This window comes from Larus michahellis, chromosome 15, assembly GCF_964199755.1.
Source record: "Larus michahellis chromosome 15, bLarMic1.1, whole genome shotgun sequence".
In the NCBI taxonomy this organism is placed as follows: domain Eukaryota; kingdom Metazoa; phylum Chordata; class Aves; order Charadriiformes; family Laridae; genus Larus; species Larus michahellis.
The window spans coordinates 5,080,866-5,099,126 of NC_133910.1; the positions used below are offsets into that span (position 1 = coordinate 5,080,866).

The window sequence follows — 18,261 nt, forward strand, 5'->3', positions numbered from 1 at the left end:
GGCGTGTGCGCACAGTCCCAGCCCTTACTTACACGCTCACACCTCTGTTCACGCACGCACATGCCGGCACACGCTCACACGCGCACAGGGATTTGCCTGAGCCGAACGCTGGAGCGTGGTGGTGTGTTGGGGGTTGCTGACTGCTTTGGTGAAGGACTTCGCATTTACTTGCCCCCCTGCATGGGCTGTTTACACCTACTCCTGCTCAGACCCTTTGCTAAAAATCCTCTTAGCATTCTGTCCTTACCCCGTTTGAATACGTTCTGCTCATTTGCAGGCTTCTGTTGGCTGGCAGAGTGGTCAGAGAAATACTATAAAACCAAGTCCGATTGACTTAGTACGGTGGATTTACGTAAGACATGAGTTCAGCCTTGGCGATGCACTGACATCACTGGCCAATTAGTTAAACGCTGTCTGCTCTGGATGTTGTCTGCAGTAATCATCCATGTACAAAACAGTCCTAGATATTGAAGCATATAGTCTGTATGCAAGTGAGATCGCGGTTATGGCCGTGCACTGAGGATATAAATGAGGATTGGATTGTCTAAACAATAAGCAAAGAGGCAGCTGAGAATAAAGAAATATTAGTTTAGATTATTTGAAATAATAAAAGAAGAGTGAGGATAAAAAAACGGTAATCTCAGGAGGGGAGTTTGATTATAGTTACTCCTACAGGGATTTGCATAGGCCGTAAAGCGTCTGCATCCAGAGTCAACAAGCGCAGTCCCAATACAGACAGTGGGGCCTTCCCTTCCCACTGGGATACAAAACACACAAACATTTTTCTACGCAATGCTTCTGTTTCTGTCCTATTCTCACTTGCACAGTGTATCACAACACTCCTACATTCTCTCTTACACTTTTGCTCACTGTCTTTTACTGATGCTGCCACATGTGCAGACATATCACCCCCTTCACATGCACACATCCTCTGTCACATATTCCCCCGATGCGCTTAGGCTTTTGTTTGGAAATGCCCGTTACCTCCCATATGTAATTTCAAACTATTGCTCATGGACATGTATAAGTATGAGCCCATATTTGGAAAAGATGTTTTCAAAGGCACAAAGAAGATCCTGGAAATCGATTATGCACAGCCTCAGAACATTGTGCAGACACACGCAGAACAAGCTTGAGGAGCTAAGGGAAAGATCTGTGTATTTTCCATAGAAGTGTTGGGAACCGTGGAGAGATGAGAAATGTGTAAAGGGTCAGAGTGCTGACCTGTCCTTCAGGATGTCATCCACATTTGATTGGAAGATAAACACTGTATGGAATGGAAACATACCCTTCCACTGGTGTCCCCAAAGAGCACGTCTTCCTCCATGAGTCAGCGAGGGCCTGGGGACACCCAGCCATGAACTATTTTGGAGGCAATGACTTCAGCAAGTGGCAGGGGAAGCTATTGTGGAAATATGAATGTGTTTTCCATTGGGGAGTCCTCCAGGGAAGGACAGAAAGATCTTGGTGTTGAGCCAACTCCCCTATTTTTTCTTCACCCTTCTGGGAACGAAAGCCTTGCAAAGTATGCGAGGAACCCTACTTACTGAATGTGAGTGCGTTTGCTTTGTGAGAGCTACATGAGACCTATACACATGTGGAAAGGGGGACTTCAGGAATCAACCTGCTCAAGACCATCATGGTGTCCTTTCCTTGCAAGCTGGTCAGCCGCGCTTGACTCAGTGTGATCTCTCTCTCTGTTGTTTCCACCTGTCAGGTGAAGATGGTACAGCCTGTCTGTGTTTTAGATCTTATGTTAACTCAACACTTCATATCAAAAGTTAATGTGGGCTAGAAACAGGGAACCAATGGGTTTACTCTTATGCTCCACTTTCTCCAGCTTTACTCGGAGTTAGAGCATTGTGGTGCCACGGAAAGCACCATGGTACGCACTTTGGCAAGTAGCTCCTGTATTCCAATATTGACAAAATCATAGAATCATGGAATGGTTCGGGTTAGAAGGACCTTAAAGATCATCCAGCTCTAACCCCCCTGGCCTGGGCAGGGACACCTCCCACCAGACCAGAAATCTACTCCTTTGGAGGAGTGCAAAAAGTACTTCCAACGGCCATCAAGCTGAAGAGATTGACTTTGCTTGTCTGCAAGCAGACTGCTCTGTGACCGCCAGACATCCCAAAAGCTAAGAAGAAACGCTGCTCGCCTGGGAAAGCGGGGGACCTCAGGAGCCTTAGGAATTTATGCCACAGTATGGTACCACTCCTGCAGAGATCTTGTGCAAGGAGATCTCTTGGCGCAACTTTGCTTGCTGGAAATAGCAATTCCCAAACACCCGTCCTATGTCAGGGTTAGACCACGTGCATCTCAGCAGAATTGACTGCCACTGGTGCTAAAGGAGTAACTTTGGGAGCTGGTATTAGTTGTTGCGCGAGCCTGAAGATGTGAAACTTGTTGTTGTGAAGGAAAATTAGAGGTAACAATAATAAACAGCTTAGAGGAAATGGGCAAGGTAACTGCTGATATAAAAAGATTTACTGACCGTAATACGTGGTTAATTACATTCATAATAAATAGATTCCTATACTTATCTTAGGAATGTGGACATCTTTATGTATTTACCTTGGATTTTGTGGCCTTAGTTAATCAATGGTCTGAAGTCCTTAGCTGAGATTCACTATATGAATGCAAAATAATTGAAGTTTGGGAATGGGTTATTGAAATATTTCAGGTGACTGGTACGCAGGATATTATAAGATCTTTGCTCGGATTGCAGCACTTCTTCAATACTTTGTTGCTTTTTCTGTCACCTTTAGGAAAAAAAAAAAAAAGCTTTTCTTTTTCTACAGAGCCTACTTAGATGTCAATGAACTAAAGAACATACTCAAACTGGATGGATCCACACACCTCAACATCTTCTTTGCCAATTCCTCCGAGGAAGAGCTGGCTGGAGTGGCAACTTGGCCCTGGGACAAGGAAGCCTTGATGCATCTAGGTGAGTGATAAAGATGTTTCTTCTTTGTAAAGCATTCTTTTGAGGCGCTAAGAAGGAAAGACAAATATGCGTTAAGCTCTGTTCTGATTTCTTATCATTCCTCTAACATATAGTCAGGGGAAAAAAAGTATTTCACGATTCCCAGATACTGGCTCACAACCAGGAAAATATTAGGTTATAAACCCAAAGCATATTATGGTATTTGTAGATGATGTCAAGCTGAAAGTATTTCACCTTTTAAGTGAAGCTACTTTGCAGGGCATTCGCTCCATGGGAGCACTTTGAGAAGACGACTGGGGGGGATAGGTGGGGGGATGCTAGACAGAAGTGAATTTTTAACCTTATCCTGTTAAGTTCTGATCCTTAGTTCATTACTTAGTAAGTATTCAATTAATTGTCCTCGCAGACTATAGTTCACATTTGTTGCTATTTTTCTCTACCAACGTGCAAAAGAGCAAACTGCTGAGAGACTGTGTTTCTAATGTTCATTTGAGTGGAACTGGGAAGAGTTCACTGCCCCGCAGGTTGCCCTGCATGTTTCATAACCAGGTTGCCAAGTGTGGCTGCTGGAACCCAGGGATGCAGACAGAGCCCTGCGAGCTCCCGGGTGACTCATTGCCCCGACACCTGCAGTGCCACTGGACCTTGTGGATTTTGTTCCTTGCAAAATGTCAGATGAACCTCAAAAGGTTCAGAAGGCAGTGACTGAGTCTGGATCTACTTAACTGCACAAACCTCCCTCGGGCTGCAAACCTGATCTGGTCATCTTATAAGAGCAGGGATTCTCACGTTTTCCAGATATTTCTCCGGCTTGTCCAGACCTTCCTAGGCTGGAAGTGAAGTCCAATTTCAGCCAAGTTCAGTCTTTGTATAAGGCTGTTTCAGCCAGTTTTTATATTACCCAACCCCATGTTGAGCAAAACAGAAAAGACGTGGCAAATGTAAACCTAGACGAGGAGAGCAAAATATGGTGTTTATTAGTCTAAAGCATACTATGAGAGCTGAGCTGCGACTCGAGCCGTCAGTCAGGGAGGCTTTTCCATGTTCAAAAATACGTTACCCCAAAACCTAGGTGTTAATAACTCTTTATAGTCACCTGTCTCCATAGCTGAGAGAGGCTCCATGGTCAGACCAAGCAGTTGGAGGTGGCTGCCCTATTTCAGTTAGTAAACATTTTATTACGCCATCCAGCTCCACAGCTGCTCTGGAAGAAGTGTGAGCAAACTTCCCTTCCCAAGGACTGGCACTGACACACATCCAGTCTCCTGCCGAGCTAGGCTGGAAGTGAAGCCACTTCTACTCTGACTTGCCTTCAGCCCCATCTCCGTGGGCTCCTGCTGGGAGCACCCAAACCAGAAGATGCCGTAAATACGTACCAGCGTGCGTTCCCCATGGCAGCATCTTCTGGCAAAAGCAAGGATAGATGCTAACCCCAGCCTCGACTAGCGCCCACACTGATGTGATTTCTGTTGCTTTGTGGTAGGAAATTCCCCTTCTCCCAAACCAGCCCCACAGTCACTGTTTGCTTCTGATTGTGCAACAGTATGGGTTTTGGGTGGGAAACATTAGCCCTAATGCCACTGCTGGACTGAAATAAGTCTGCAATATAGCTGATCCTTCTCTAAATGAGTATTTTCACAGCTTCCCTTGGTGTTGCCATGGGAGAGAGCAGAGAACAAGGGGAGAGCTCCAGAGCGCCAAGGAGAACCTTCTGCAAGAGGGCTGGGGCTCGCCCAAAGCCCTGATGAGTTCTTCTGTCACTTCGTTAAGCTAATTGTCAACATCATGCCTGAGCAAAACAATTTAAATTCAGCTCCTGCAGTGTATTGACAGAATTCATTGACCAAAAAAAGATCTCACGAGAAAAAAAGACATTAGCCAACAGTTTAAAGTTGACTTGCAGTGGAAAAAAGTAAAAATAAATAAATAATGGTCATAATTTCCTGTCATAATAGCCCTCCCAGACCTGTGCTTGGTCTGTAAGAATTCATCTTTAATCTTTTTTACTCTCTTCTATAAATTCAATATGTACTTAATAAAAAAATATGAAATATGTCCTGTGGTGCAGATCTAAAGGCTGGGATAGAGATTGTCTGGGTGAGGGAGTTTATCTTTTCTGTAAAACTGCAATTGATTTAGATTCTTGACAGCTGTGAAAAATATAAATTTTCAACAAAGGCAAAAATAAAATCTCCCTTTCCAGCTGCCTCCGGGCTGTCCAATGCCAGAACCATTTACCCAGCCTTTATTTTGAAGGCACGTCCTGCTGAGGAATTTTACCAATACTTCTGCCATTGGAAACCAGACCCTGGGAGTATCTTTGGGAAAGAGACCCCTCCCAAAACAATATACCAGGGTGCTCTCTGGGTGTAAATGGCTCCACGTGGGTAGACCCCAAGCACTGAAGGACTCGGAGCATGCATTGTATGAAAGGGGAGAGAGGGATGCAAGGAACGTGGGGGTTGCAGTGGCTGCATACTGGTGGGTCTGTAGACAATTAATTGGGCGTGTGGAGAGCGAGCGTAAGGACCAGTTCAGGGCTGTGAAAGGGATGTGGAGATGCTGCATGTGGCATAATAGGCGTGATGTTGCAGTGCGATTGATTTTGTTCATTCTTTTGTGTCTGTATTTAAATTTTGCAGCTCAGTTTTCTTAATACGATATATGTATTTGTATGTGCCCATGTGACATCTCTCTACTCTGTGTGTGTGTGTGTGTGTGTGTAGTCACACATGCCCATGCACAAAGCGAAAGTCTTTTCTCTGTTGCTGTGTGTGCATGTGCCCTTGCAAGACATCCAGAGTGGTCCTTCCTCTCTCTTCAGCACTGATAAAATTTCAGCTGAAAGACTGTATTGTGTTTGGACACGGTGCTTGGAGAAAAACGTGAGACAACTGGTGAAAACTAAAGGAGAGCAACAGTCAGGGAGGTCGAGAAAAAGGGTTGAGCTACAAGGAAAGGTTGAATGGATTACAGTTATTCAGACAGAAGGAAAAGAGCCTAAAGTGAGGATGATGACAATCTCATAAAAGCTGATGAAAGGGGAGGAGAATCTTCTGTTCTTCGTATCCATGTGAGGCAGGACTTGAAGTCATGAACTTAAATTGCCAGAAAATCAATTCAGATTAGATGTGAGTTAAATCCTTGCAGCCGTAAGGATACTGAGTGCTGAACTGATTGCTGGGGCAGTCATGTCATCAGGGGTTGTAAAGAGACCTTAGGCCAATATGTGTGAAGGATGGTATAGACCTAATTGGTCCTGTGTTGTTTGAGACTGGAATTTAGATGACTTCTTAAGATTTTCTCGGTCTTATTTTCCTCTAATTCCATGATTATTGCAACCAAGTCTCCAGGCAGATGAGAAGGAAGAGTCTATGGTGTGTCAGAACCTGGTGATCTCATCTTCCCTGCGCTACAGTCACTGATAAAGTTCCTCCTGCCAAAACCTTTTCTCTCCTCATTGTCACCACATTATTAGTATACCACATCCAAGATTTATTTTCCCAGTATAACTTTTACAAAGCAGTCTCCCGTTCTCATGGTAGGCAGTATACACAAACAGTTTTAAATAAAAGGCTTGGAAAAGTTGAGGTCAACAAGCTAAATAAAGAAAATACAAAGCCCATCATAAATCCAAAGGTACATCTATCTAGTTGAGCTAAAAATATAATTCTTATGATTAATTCAATATACTGTAAAGCCTCACTAATTTACTATTTGCTTATCTACACATCTCGTAATTCATACAACAAAAAAATCACTGTTGGTTTTCTTTGTGCGCATTTAACAACCATGCAATTCTTTTAGAACTATCACATTCCAAGATTTCATATTTTTTGACAGATTAGACATGCATATTCATTAGTGGACTGTGCAGTTCAGATCAACACAGTCTGAGTGTATGAAGGGAGCGTGTTTCTGCCAGTTACTTCAAAGCTGTCTGCACCATCAGAGCACGCCCTGCAAAAACTGTTCCAGCCTTGGTGTATTCTGTTTTCTTTGTCCAGCTATTAGTTTGCAAATATTGGTGCAACCTCCTGCAATTTTTAGGGTGTTTCAGAAGTTAATAGGCTTCTATAATATCTTTACCCTGTGGAATAAGACACAGAATGCTCCAGGTATGTTTTGTTTGACTCTTGATATCAAATGCATTGCTTACACTTACCGGGGCAGAATCGTTCTCTTTAGACACATTAAATTATTTGAAGTTGCACAGTATGAAGTAATTGCACATAGAATTTTTCTCTAAGTTAACAAACAAACCAAATTGAGCATATTCAGTTGAAAGACCTGTTGTCACTCTGTTTTTGGTTTAGGACATTGGGCTTCATCCCACGGTTCGTCATCCTTAGAGCCCCAGGTTTAAGGTGAGATTAAACCTTGCTGCGCACTTTCTGTGAGCCAGCAACGTGCCTGATTGTGCAAAAAGCAGTCTGCGCTACAGAGGAACTTCAGTGGATCTGCCCTTGGGATTGTCTTCCTTTCCCTTTTTCTTCCTGTTCTGGGGAAGACAAGACAAACACAGAGGCTATTCTCTTTTCCCCTTGCAGGTGGCATTGTGCTGAATCCCTCCTTCTATGGAATCCCTGGCCACACGCACACAATGATCCATGAAATTGGGCACAGCCTGGGGCTCTATCACGTCTTCCGGGGAATCTCAGAGATCCTCTCCTGCAGCGATCCATGCATGGAAACAGAGCCCTCCTTCGAGACCGGGGACCTCTGCAGTGACACCAACCCTGCTCCTAAGCACAAGCTGTGTGGGGATCCTGGACCCGGCAACGACACATGTGGTTTTCACAGTTTCCTAAACACGCCGTTCAGTAACTTCATGAGCTACGCAGGTAATTCGGTTTCCTCGGTTTGCTGGTGGTGTCTGTGGTTGGACAAGAACAAAAAGTAGCAGTAATGACCTCTGATTTCTACAGTCCCTGTCACCTGGGGCTTTATGCTGACATGTGTGTCCATTGGTCTAGGACCAGGCTTGACGAGAGACCAAACTTCATGGCCTCAGGAATCCCTTCCAGTTCTGCTGTTCTTTTTTTCCCAGTTTTCCCCAACTTTACGTAGTTTCATTTGATGACCAGGCAGAAGGTTTGGGGGAGGGAAGAAATGAGATAAGCATTAAGAAAACACCTGCTAAAGGCTGTCCAGCAAATTTGACACCCTGTTTCCCTGGGATCTGGATGCCTGATCTATGAAGTCTTCTTTGAAAAAAACAGGTTCAGAGATTGTTTTCCCTCTCCCAAGGAGATACTGAATGTCAGATGAATATTGATACAACCAAGGATAGACATGTGGTAGGTAGACATCTAATATGACACTAACCATCCCTCCAGGTGTCCCATTCAAATACCGTGTTTATTGTTTTGGAGTCAGTGTGGTTCAGCTAGAATCATTCACATCTGAGTTTCATCCTTAGAGTGTGAGTACTGGGATAGTGCCTGGGTCAGGATTGCTCTCCTGGTCAAAGACTACCAGTGTGCTGTGCTGATTTATGCTGGGAGTTCAACCACAAAGGCTCCATATCAGTATGGTAAAACCACCCCCCCCAGGAAGAATAAGCTGCTTAAGCAAAAGCCTGATTTTGCAGTTCTAACTCTGCAGGCTCCTGTGGGCACAGCTGAGTTGCTCAGGGGTGCTGGTTGGTGGCTCTCCTACCAAGAGAGTGTAATGCAAAGAGGGCAGGAGCTCCTGTGACCCTTGCCCGTCTGACGAGGGTGACGTGAGGTCCTTACTGCACCCCTGGAAGTTCAAGGGGAGTTGGAGGATCCTCTGTTATTTTCCAGAAAGAATAGGGAATACCTTGGCTTGTATTTCGCCTTATTTTGGGTCACAGGGTCCAGCCATGATGGAGGTCTGTGACATTGAGCTGACAGCATCAGCAACAATTTAAGGGTGCCCAATATACTTACAGCCACTGAAGGGCACCTTTATACTCCAGGCGAAAACACAGATTGCCCACTCAAAAGGTCATAGGAGTGCTTATTCTGTAATAAAACTATAGAGAAGCAAAGTGTTTAATGTCATCTGGGGCACAGATTGAAATGATTTATAACAGAAATGCTTTTATGCCCTTCATGGCACTAGCTTAGTGATGCTTAGTTTTCTCTTTATTTTTCTATTTGTTTAGAGGGTGGTTTTGGGGATAAGGATACGCGCACCGAGTCAGCTCTGCAGCGTGCTGAGCACTTTTGTGCGTGTGTAGGGCAGAGAGTCTTATTGCCTGATACAGCCTCCTGGTAACACCACACCAATTAGTCAGTGCCACTTCAGATGACAACATCCCCCCGCCAAATCTGCTTGTGTGTCTGTTTGGAGGGGTGGAGTGTGCGTGTCTCGAAACGCTGAGGTCTCTTCTTCCAAAGAGAACTTGCCTTGCCAGAGCTGAGACAGAGGCACACCACCGAGATACCTATCTGCGCTCGGGAGCTGCCTGTGTGCTGGTGTTCTGAGCAGAAACCTTTTTTCTTTTTCCTTGAAAAATTAAGCGAAGCGACATGATAGGCATCTCTAGAGCTCATGCATGAATCTGTTTGCTTTTCTGTTGTTGCCAGTGGAATAAAAATATATCAGGATATCAAATTGCTGGAGAATTACCTTTGAAACACCTAGGTTGAGGTCATGCAGCCCTAAACGTTGCCTTTCTTTCCTTTCTGTTTTGCTGCTTGTATCCAGCTTGATCACATTGTGTTTGTCTGGCTGGCTCTGCCTAACATCCATCTGCCCAGTTACCCCCAGTTCTGTAGCAAAGCACTGACTTAAAGGGTAATTTTTCCTTCCCTGAAATAACAAGTTACGATGTCCAGAACATAAAGAAGTGTGAGAAATTGGACTTGTGAAGTATTTTTACAAGTCTGAATAGCCATGGTGTTCCCAAGTGAAAAGATTAGTCTTTTAGATGAGTCTTCATGAAATCATCAGGAATTCTGCCCCTGAATTCTGTTGGAATAATCATCCCAGTAAAGTCCCTTGAATTTCTCTATTACTTCATCCGAGGATCTTGAACCTTTGTTGAAATCAAGTGAGATACCCTCTCCTCTCCTCCCCTCCCTTCCCCTCCCCCAGGACACTGTGCTGATGTTCAAACAGATTGAGAATGCAGGTCATCTTTCTCCTGTGCCATTGTCTCACTGCTTTGTCCTGTATATATTTTATTGTTCCTTTATGATGGCTGTTAAGGGCCTTTGTCTCCTTCTGGGCTTCCGTGAAGAATATTTATGGCTTTTACAGCATGCTCAGGGATAGACCATCGATAATTATTGAGGAAATCCAGAGATGCCATGTTAAAGCAGCTTTTTGCATACCCACAGGGATTTGTAGATATTTTTGAGCTGGTGGTGTCTGGTATCTGCTGCGCATGTTTGATGAGGAGAGGTTCACTGCTCACGGAATTAGGAGAGACATGGGGGAACATGTGAGCTGACGTGTCCTTACTGTGGTAGGGCTGCATTTGGGGCTGTCATTTGAGCAGGATCCCAACCGAAGCTGTCTCCTTTTGCTTGCGTCTCGGGGAGGATGTGGTAAGGTTTTAAATTAGCCAGCAAATTCACACTTCTCTTTAGAACGAATTCATCTTTTTTCGTTCCTCTTGAGTTCCACAGGGCACGGACTTGAAGACATCAGAGCATCTAGTAAGGCTGTTACAATACTGAACTGCCAACTTGCACGCAACCAATTCTCTGAACAGCCTTCGGTGACCTGCGTCTTCCCAGAAAAGTGTATTAGTACTTGACCTGTGCAAAACCGTGATTGTTGTTTGTACGGCAGCAGCGTGCAGAGGTCCCGTCCGCGACTGAGCTTTACTGGGCTGGGAACTCTGCAGGCACATGTGAAGAAACACTCTGCGTTTTCAAGAGCTTTCCATCTGACAGGAAGAGTACCAGAAAAATGGTTAAAGTGCTAGCAATAAGTTCTTCAGCATAGCTTTTCTGGGTGATTTTGCACAACATATTTATTCCTTCTGTGATCTGCACAATAGAGAAATAGTAATTTTCTACTTCTCCGGGGCATGGTAGTTGTAAAGTTGTATGGTGTTCAGAGGGCACTAGATGTGTTCTTGTTGCCAAATCATGTTTGTGGAAAACAGATGGAATGAGAAAAGGATATTTATGGGAAGTTATCCAGCAAAATCGCTTCTCCATTTTGAATGAAAAAGAAATCTGAAATACCAAAAATGTTTATGAAAAGTTCAGAAAGGGTTTAGAATTAAAATGGTAATGGGGGAGATTTTTAATAGAAATAAAGTTATTTTACTGCACCAAAAATTTACATTTTTAATCAGTATTTGTAATGCTTTTTTTAAATTGATGTTTCAGAACATTTTGATTTCTTCATTAGAAAATTTAAAAACTTTAGAAAAATTGCATATTTTTAAAATTCCTTATTCTTTTAATTTAGAAATCTGTCGAAGTCTATTGCACACAGTTTGCATGAATTTCAGTCAATGCTTTATCCTAACACTAGCCATCCTTTGCCCTTTTATCCTGTCCCAGAGATATTCTTTTAGACATGAAATTCTTTTAGGCCCAGACGTCCACTGGTAGCCCCGATTCTGACCAGAAGGTGCTGCACTGAGGCTTTCTGTTTCTTCACCTCCACGTGTCTCTGTCTCATCTGGAGATGACCTCTAGGTGCTTCGTACGTATCCCGGGCCAGAGGGAGAGAATGTTATTGACATATATTTTCCTTTTTAACTTTTCTTTCCTTCCACCTGCCTCCACAAGTGATGACTGCGCTAATTTGTTCACAGACCATTAACTTTGGAGTGCTGCGAGAACCCATCCCGGCCCTTGCAAGAACCTGCCATTCACCAGCTCGTAATTCTCTCTCTTGCTCCCACCTTATCTCCTGTGTGGCTGATGTGGCTTTTGTTTTAATTTCAGACGATGACTGCACCGACTCCTTCACGCCCAACCAAGTGGCCAGGATGCACTGCTACTTGGACCTGGTCTATCAGAGCTGGCAACCTGTCAAGAAACCGGCTCCCGTCGCAATTGCCCCCCAGATTGTGGCTCGGACCTCCACCTCCGTCACCCTGGAGTGGTTTCCGCCCATTGATGGCCACTTCTTTGAAAGGTGATCACGCGCTGCTCTGTACTCTTGCACTGGATTGAATGAAAGGGGAGAAATCGGGGAATGACGTGGGGCTCCGCTCCAGGAGCACAGATTTATCATGTGCTGTGCACAGTCTGGGTTAAGGCTCTTTCCTAAATTGGTTCATACTGAGGAGGTTATTGATCTGTTTTCTGCTCTTCCTTTCTCACTGTAGCACTTGGTTGAAGGCCATTGATTTGCCATGTAAAGGGCAAATCTTTTTCCATATGTTATGGGAGGAATTTTCAATCAGCCCTGTGATTTCTGCTGTTATTGCTTCTCACAAATACCTGTGAGCTTCACCTCTGCCTGCCTGTTCCCCCTCCTCCTCTTGCGTGTTTCTTTTGCAAGGACAAAGTTCCTTCTCATTTTTCTCACCCTCCCAATCCATGCCTTATGTGTGTGACGGGATGTGGAATGTGGAACCACCTCACCAGAAAAATTTCCCAAGTAACAGGCAATAGGACAAAAGGAGACAGGCTCAAGTTGTGCCAGGGGAGGTTTAGACTGGATATTAGGAAAAAATTTTACACTGAAAGGGTTATTAAAGCATTGGAACAGGCTGCCCAGGGAAGGGGTTGAGGCACCGTCCCTGGAGGTGTTTAACAGACGGGCAGACACAGAGCTCAGAGATATGGGTTAGTGACAGTTTTTGTCAGAGTTAGGTTGATGGTTGGGCTGGGTGATCTGAAAGGTCCTTTCCAACCTGGGTGATTCTATGGTTCTATGACAAGATGAATCTTGTTTCTAGTCCCGCAGCGACAACACAGAGCTGACGGGCGGTGGAGTCTCGCGGGGCAAGGAGGTGGCAGGGCTGGGGACAGGGACCAATGCTGCCTCCGTCCCCGAGCTGCAGGTCTGAGATGGGAGCGGAGCAAGGCAGAGTCAAAGACCTGAAACTCTGAGTTTCAGCAAGTGGCATCTTGCTGCACCCTGAGCAGAGCATGTCGGTCAGAGGATGCGTGTTTGTGTCCACAGGCATGCAGCTGCCTGCTATCAATAAAAATTAAATGAACGCAGGGCTCTGGACATGAGTTGCACCACTTTGCAGTTGCTAGCTGGAGCAACTCTACCCTAGGATGACCTGGGCAACTGGGTAGTTCTTCTGCTCTTATGCAGCGTAAGAGTATTTGGATGAGCCGCAGGAGCTATGGGAGTCCTAGCAGAGAACTTCCCAAGTGATTGACCTTCTCGCATTACCGTTACCTCTCCTTCCCTGTTTGCATTTCTTCTCCCCCTTTTGCTTTGTTATTTTATAGAGAACAAACTTCGAGTGTCCTTCAGGACGGTAGTGGTACATATCACAGGAGGGCGAATTTACAAGCATATTAGCGCTCAAAGAGCTGTCTCAGCAACTGCTGCTTTGTTCAGTGAGAGCACCTTGAAAACCACTGCCTCCATCAGGGATGAAGCTCCTTCCAGCGCTGCTAGGACACCATGGCCATTTCAGTGGCCAGCTTGCACTTTATCCGAGTAGGCAGATAGCTGTTATTTTCTGCTCAGATGAGATTTTCCACCTTTATTGCAGATTAATACAGGCAGGGTAATCAAATCATATTAGGAGTTGATAAAGAGAGGTCGTGTGCTCTGAGCAGTGTTTGCCTTAATTGCAGTTTTGCAACTGAACCCTTTTATTCCCTACATGTGAAAAGGACTTATGTGAAGTTCTGAAAATTAATTCAGAATTTTTTAGCCCATGATCATTTTTAGGTAAATTAAATTTCTCCAATTTAATTTAGATTTCAGAAGATACTCAGTACGTGTTAAATAAATACCATCTGCCTCTTAAAACACATTGATGCAGAGTTAATTGTTACGTAACCAAATATGTCTTTATTACATATTTCTTATAACTCAATCAATATGTTCTTAATAAACCCTAGTTAGTTACTTCTTAAATAACATACAGTGGATAGCCTGCTAAATCTAAAATTTCATAACAGAGTTATATGTTAAATAAATAGTGGTTTTCTAGAAAAAAAAAAGTCCTTTGGGTTTTCAAGTCTGTGTGCTCGGTATTACTGAGGAGATTTAAAGAGACAGCCTCAAATACTTTGAGCCCAATTCCTTGTTAAAATGAGATTGCCCGTGCTAACAGATACAGAAATGTTGCTGTGACCATTTAAACATGTCACTGAAATATATCCTGTCTAAATCATGCCCACATTTCTGATATATTAATCAAAACAAGCCACGATGGCAGTATTATAGTGACTAACACTGGATAAGCTCGCGTGCTGAAGTTCCAGCCCCGCTGTGTCCAGCGCTGCTCGGTTAGAGATACGTGCCTGTATCCATTTGTAAAATTGGGTCACTGTGCAAGACAAGTAGGAGGTAAAATTGGCCAAGGATAATCTTATCTGTGTGTGGGAATACTGTAAATCTTTGCAGATATTTTTACACAAAGTGCACACCATGGCCCAAATTTTACTTGCCTCACTTGAATGAATAAACTCATTCACTTCAATGGGACTATTCATGTAAAAAACAGAAGACTGATACTCAACTGCTGAGTGCCTTGGGCCTGGTTTCTAATGCACAGAGGCCCCTTCCATGCTGTTTTGACAGTGTAAAAGGGCCTTAAAAGGATGAATAGCGCTGGCTACATTAGCAAGTATTGTGGCCCAATATAAGTAGATCTCTAGCGCAAAACAGTTGTTAATGAAGACCTGACGTCAACACTGTAGGGGTCTTGGGGGGGGTTGTTTCAGCCTAGCTCTAGCCTGGCCTCATGGCATCAGCAGTTGGAGCGCATCAGGTGTGGTCCTGGACACGTCTCCACTCTGGTTTCAGGCAAAACAGGGTCCAGCTTCCATGCTCCTGCACTGCTCCGAGTGCTCTAAGTGGGGAAGGTGAAGAGTTTCACCTCGAAAGCTCGCTCCTGATCCAGCACCACCGTAGGCACACTCAGTGTAACACAACTTCCTTTCCTGTCCCTTTTATTCTCTAGGGCCATGCATAGGCAGTGACCTCTGCTTAGTGAAAATCAGGAAGGGAAAATTTAGCCTTGTGTTTAAAAATGTAACTCTGAACTGGCTGCCTCTGCGGGTGAGGTCCTGACGGGTCTGCGGTTGAAGGGAGATAAAGCATGGAAGTAAGGACCACGTGCCTTTTCCCTGCTCAGGTGCAACGTTGTCACGGGTGCCATGGTGTTAGCTGCTTTTCTTTCAGGGCCTCAGTTCTAGGAATGTCATGATTAATTATGTGGATTAGGGGACAGAGAGTAATGCTAACTCATTGTTCTTGTAAATTTGGGGTTGGCTATCCTGTGTCCTCACACCCCGGCAAGAGTAGCTACAGGAGCTGTGCTCAGAAGTAAAATCTTCTTCCTGACAGACCCTTCCTACCTCTTTAGTGTGTTTTAATTGATGGCTGCTACATTGCCCTACAGAGTCATTTACCTGCACATAAATTTGCCAACATGTGTTTGACGCTAAACTCCAGCAGCTCTTTGAGCTTCTAAACATCTCTAATAATCAAACGTAGCAAGAACCACCATTTCTTCTTGTAGCTACTGCACACGGGAGTGGAATAATTCCCATTCTCCATCCTCCCATTAAAAAAAAAAAAAGCATGAAAAATGTCACATGCGCGTATAATAATATGTAATAATAAAATAATAATAGAGCCAACAAAACAAGTGAAAACAAGTGAGAAAAAGAAAACTCTATTCATTTCCTGGCTGCATCTATTAGATGCGTTCATCTGCTGTCGCTAAGCATCCATTCACGCGCCTCCTATTTGATATGCGTAGGCAGGATGTAAACAGTTATTGTAATAGGGCTCCGCAGCAAATTCTGCTTGGACAGAAAACTTTGAATGCATCTGCTCTTCCAAGTTTTCATTGAGGTGACTGCATTCATTTCCATGAGTCTGATGCTATCTCGTTCATAGCAAGCAAATATTTTGGTCAGTATGGTGTCCCACATCTAGATGGCTGGGCTTGATAATCGCTCACTTAAACCTTGCTGGAAAGTTTCAGTGCCTGGGAAGGGAGAGCACCAATTCTGAATTTCAAGTAAGGACATACAATTCAGCCTCAAAACTGAAACACTCTTTACTGAAAGGAATGACAGATTTTTACTGGTTTTGAGTTGCCCACGGAACTGGTGCTGGCCCCGAAGAGAATTGTCTCTTTTTCACTAGTAGTCTTTAGATTTTGAATCCACTTCTGAAATATCATGCTGTAGGAATGAATTCCTCCTGCGCTCTGAACTTCATCAGCTGGAATTTCCCCAGTACTTGGCTTATTAGAAAACAGAGAAGTCCGGATTTTCCATTACCCTGCACTTTGGGGAGTCATGTGCACCAGTGTATAAGGTGTCAGATACGCTATCGTTCCTAATTAATAGTGTTTTGAACCAATTTACGCTCATTTTGTCTTGATGTCAGTGGCTGCATAAGGTGTAAGGATCTGGCTTAGATTTTCATAAGCCTGTAAATGCGATTCCATAATTAGTTCTGACATTCATGGCTGTTCGTAGGATTTGTGTGCAAGAGTCTGCAGACCAAAAACTGTAACCCAGGAGTCATCCCCTGTGTAACTCCTTTCAGCCAGGGGAGTTACATCAGGGTTGAGTTTGGCTCCCAAATTGGAAAAGTAAAAAGAGAAAGTTTGCTCATACATAGCCGTTCCCACATGATGCTCCTTGTGATTTCTCTTACCTCCAAGTCCTTGCTGGTAAAAGGAAATGTTTGTCCATAAGCCTACAGTTTTTTCCACCATGGCAGCCTGTGATGAAATTGTATAGCTGCTAATTTGAGTAAAAAGCAGTCCTAATTGTGGAAACTTGGCTTTCAAAGCCCTGTCCTCATCCAGGACCAAGCACTAATGCCGGAGTCTCTGTAGAGGAACTGAAAGATGATTATTGCAGGGACTTCTCTCCTGACTGTTGGTGCATGTGTCTGAAAAACAACTGCACAGTAATAACTCTGCATTTTGATTTCTCAGTACCTTTTATTCTGGATTCTTGAATTTGTTTGCATCTGTTATTTAGGCAAGCTGAGACAGACGCTTAAACCACTGCTAAAAAGACAGCTGAGAAATGCAGTAGCGAGGCAGCATCATGCCAAAGGTGCAGGTGGGCGAAATGAGACAGAGAAGTTATTTGCAACATGCCCAAATTTTTTCATTACCAGGGTTACAGATCATGCAAGAGGACGGCACCTTTGCCTCCCTGCTCTCTGTTCTACTCCATTGCCACGTTTTATTCTTCAGATGTTTTCAGCAGGTGCATCTCTTTCTGCATTGTCTGCGAGTTCAATCATTCCCCATCTCTTTGTGTAGGGGTGGCTGTGGGCCACAGTGAAATGGATACAAGTTTTACCACTGATTTCATTCCAAGTCCCCCCTGTTGACAATCCCTGCTTCCGCCTAATTAAGCCGAGAGAAAGTTGACTTTCAAATAGATCCCTGTCAACAAATCGGAGATGCTAAGCTGCGGAGCAGCTGAGCGTGTGTTGTCCCCAACACCAAAGGGAAACGAGATTGTAGAGCCTGAGAGGGCTGCGAGGGTCAATTTACAGCCCGGTGTCCTCGCTGAGGATCCAAAATAACTTCTGCCTAAGGATCAGAATGCCCTTCACCAAGCAGTGCTGGAATAAATAAGGGGAGATGGTTAAAATTTGCATAGCTGATTATAATAATTGATGACTTAATCCATACTTACTGGGGTAGCTTAGAGAGTACACTATGTGTTACACGCAAATTGTTTGCCTAAAACTTCTGTCCTTTCCTAGGTGCATTTCATCTATAAGAAGATAATTAATTTTTTCCTTTCAAGGGGGCTGAGTGCCCACTTGAACAGAACAATGAATTCTGGAAAATAAGCAGCTTACTGAGATGAATAACCACACATTCTGGGTCATACACAGTTCCAAATTTTGTGACCCCAAGGAACGTAGGGCTGAACTGTGTGAGTTGCATCCTCAGCTGATATAAATCAGCGTACTGGTATGGAAGTTATTAGAGTTACTCCAGTCTACATCAGCTTAAACCCTGATCTTGTGAATGTCTTAGCAAAACTATTTGCAAATCAGTGTTTAACTGGGTTTTCCTGTTCAACCACTTCTGATGATAGTGCTTTATTGACAGCTGCTGGTATTAGATGTGTTGTGTAGGTGAAGTAATGTTGGCGTTGGGCAGTGAAGTGCCTTGCTTAATGCCATGTTATGCCATCTGATGGCATGGAGCCATAAGATGCTCCAGTTCAGAA

The 18,261-nt window shown here is 44.0% G+C and overlaps 1 protein-coding gene across 1 annotated transcript in view; it reads left to right on the forward strand.

Moving 5' to 3' along the window:
- PAPPA (pappalysin 1) overlaps positions 1-18,261 on the forward strand; it is a 186,277-nt gene that overhangs the window by 50,411 nt on the left and 117,605 nt on the right. Inside the window, exons 3-5 of the mRNA XM_074608689.1 lie at positions 2,805-2,950; positions 7,501-7,794; positions 11,836-12,028. Coding sequence (XP_074464790.1) covers positions 2,805-2,950; positions 7,501-7,794; positions 11,836-12,028 — 633 coding nt within the window. The remainder of the gene's footprint in view (positions 1-2,804; positions 2,951-7,500; positions 7,795-11,835; positions 12,029-18,261) is intronic.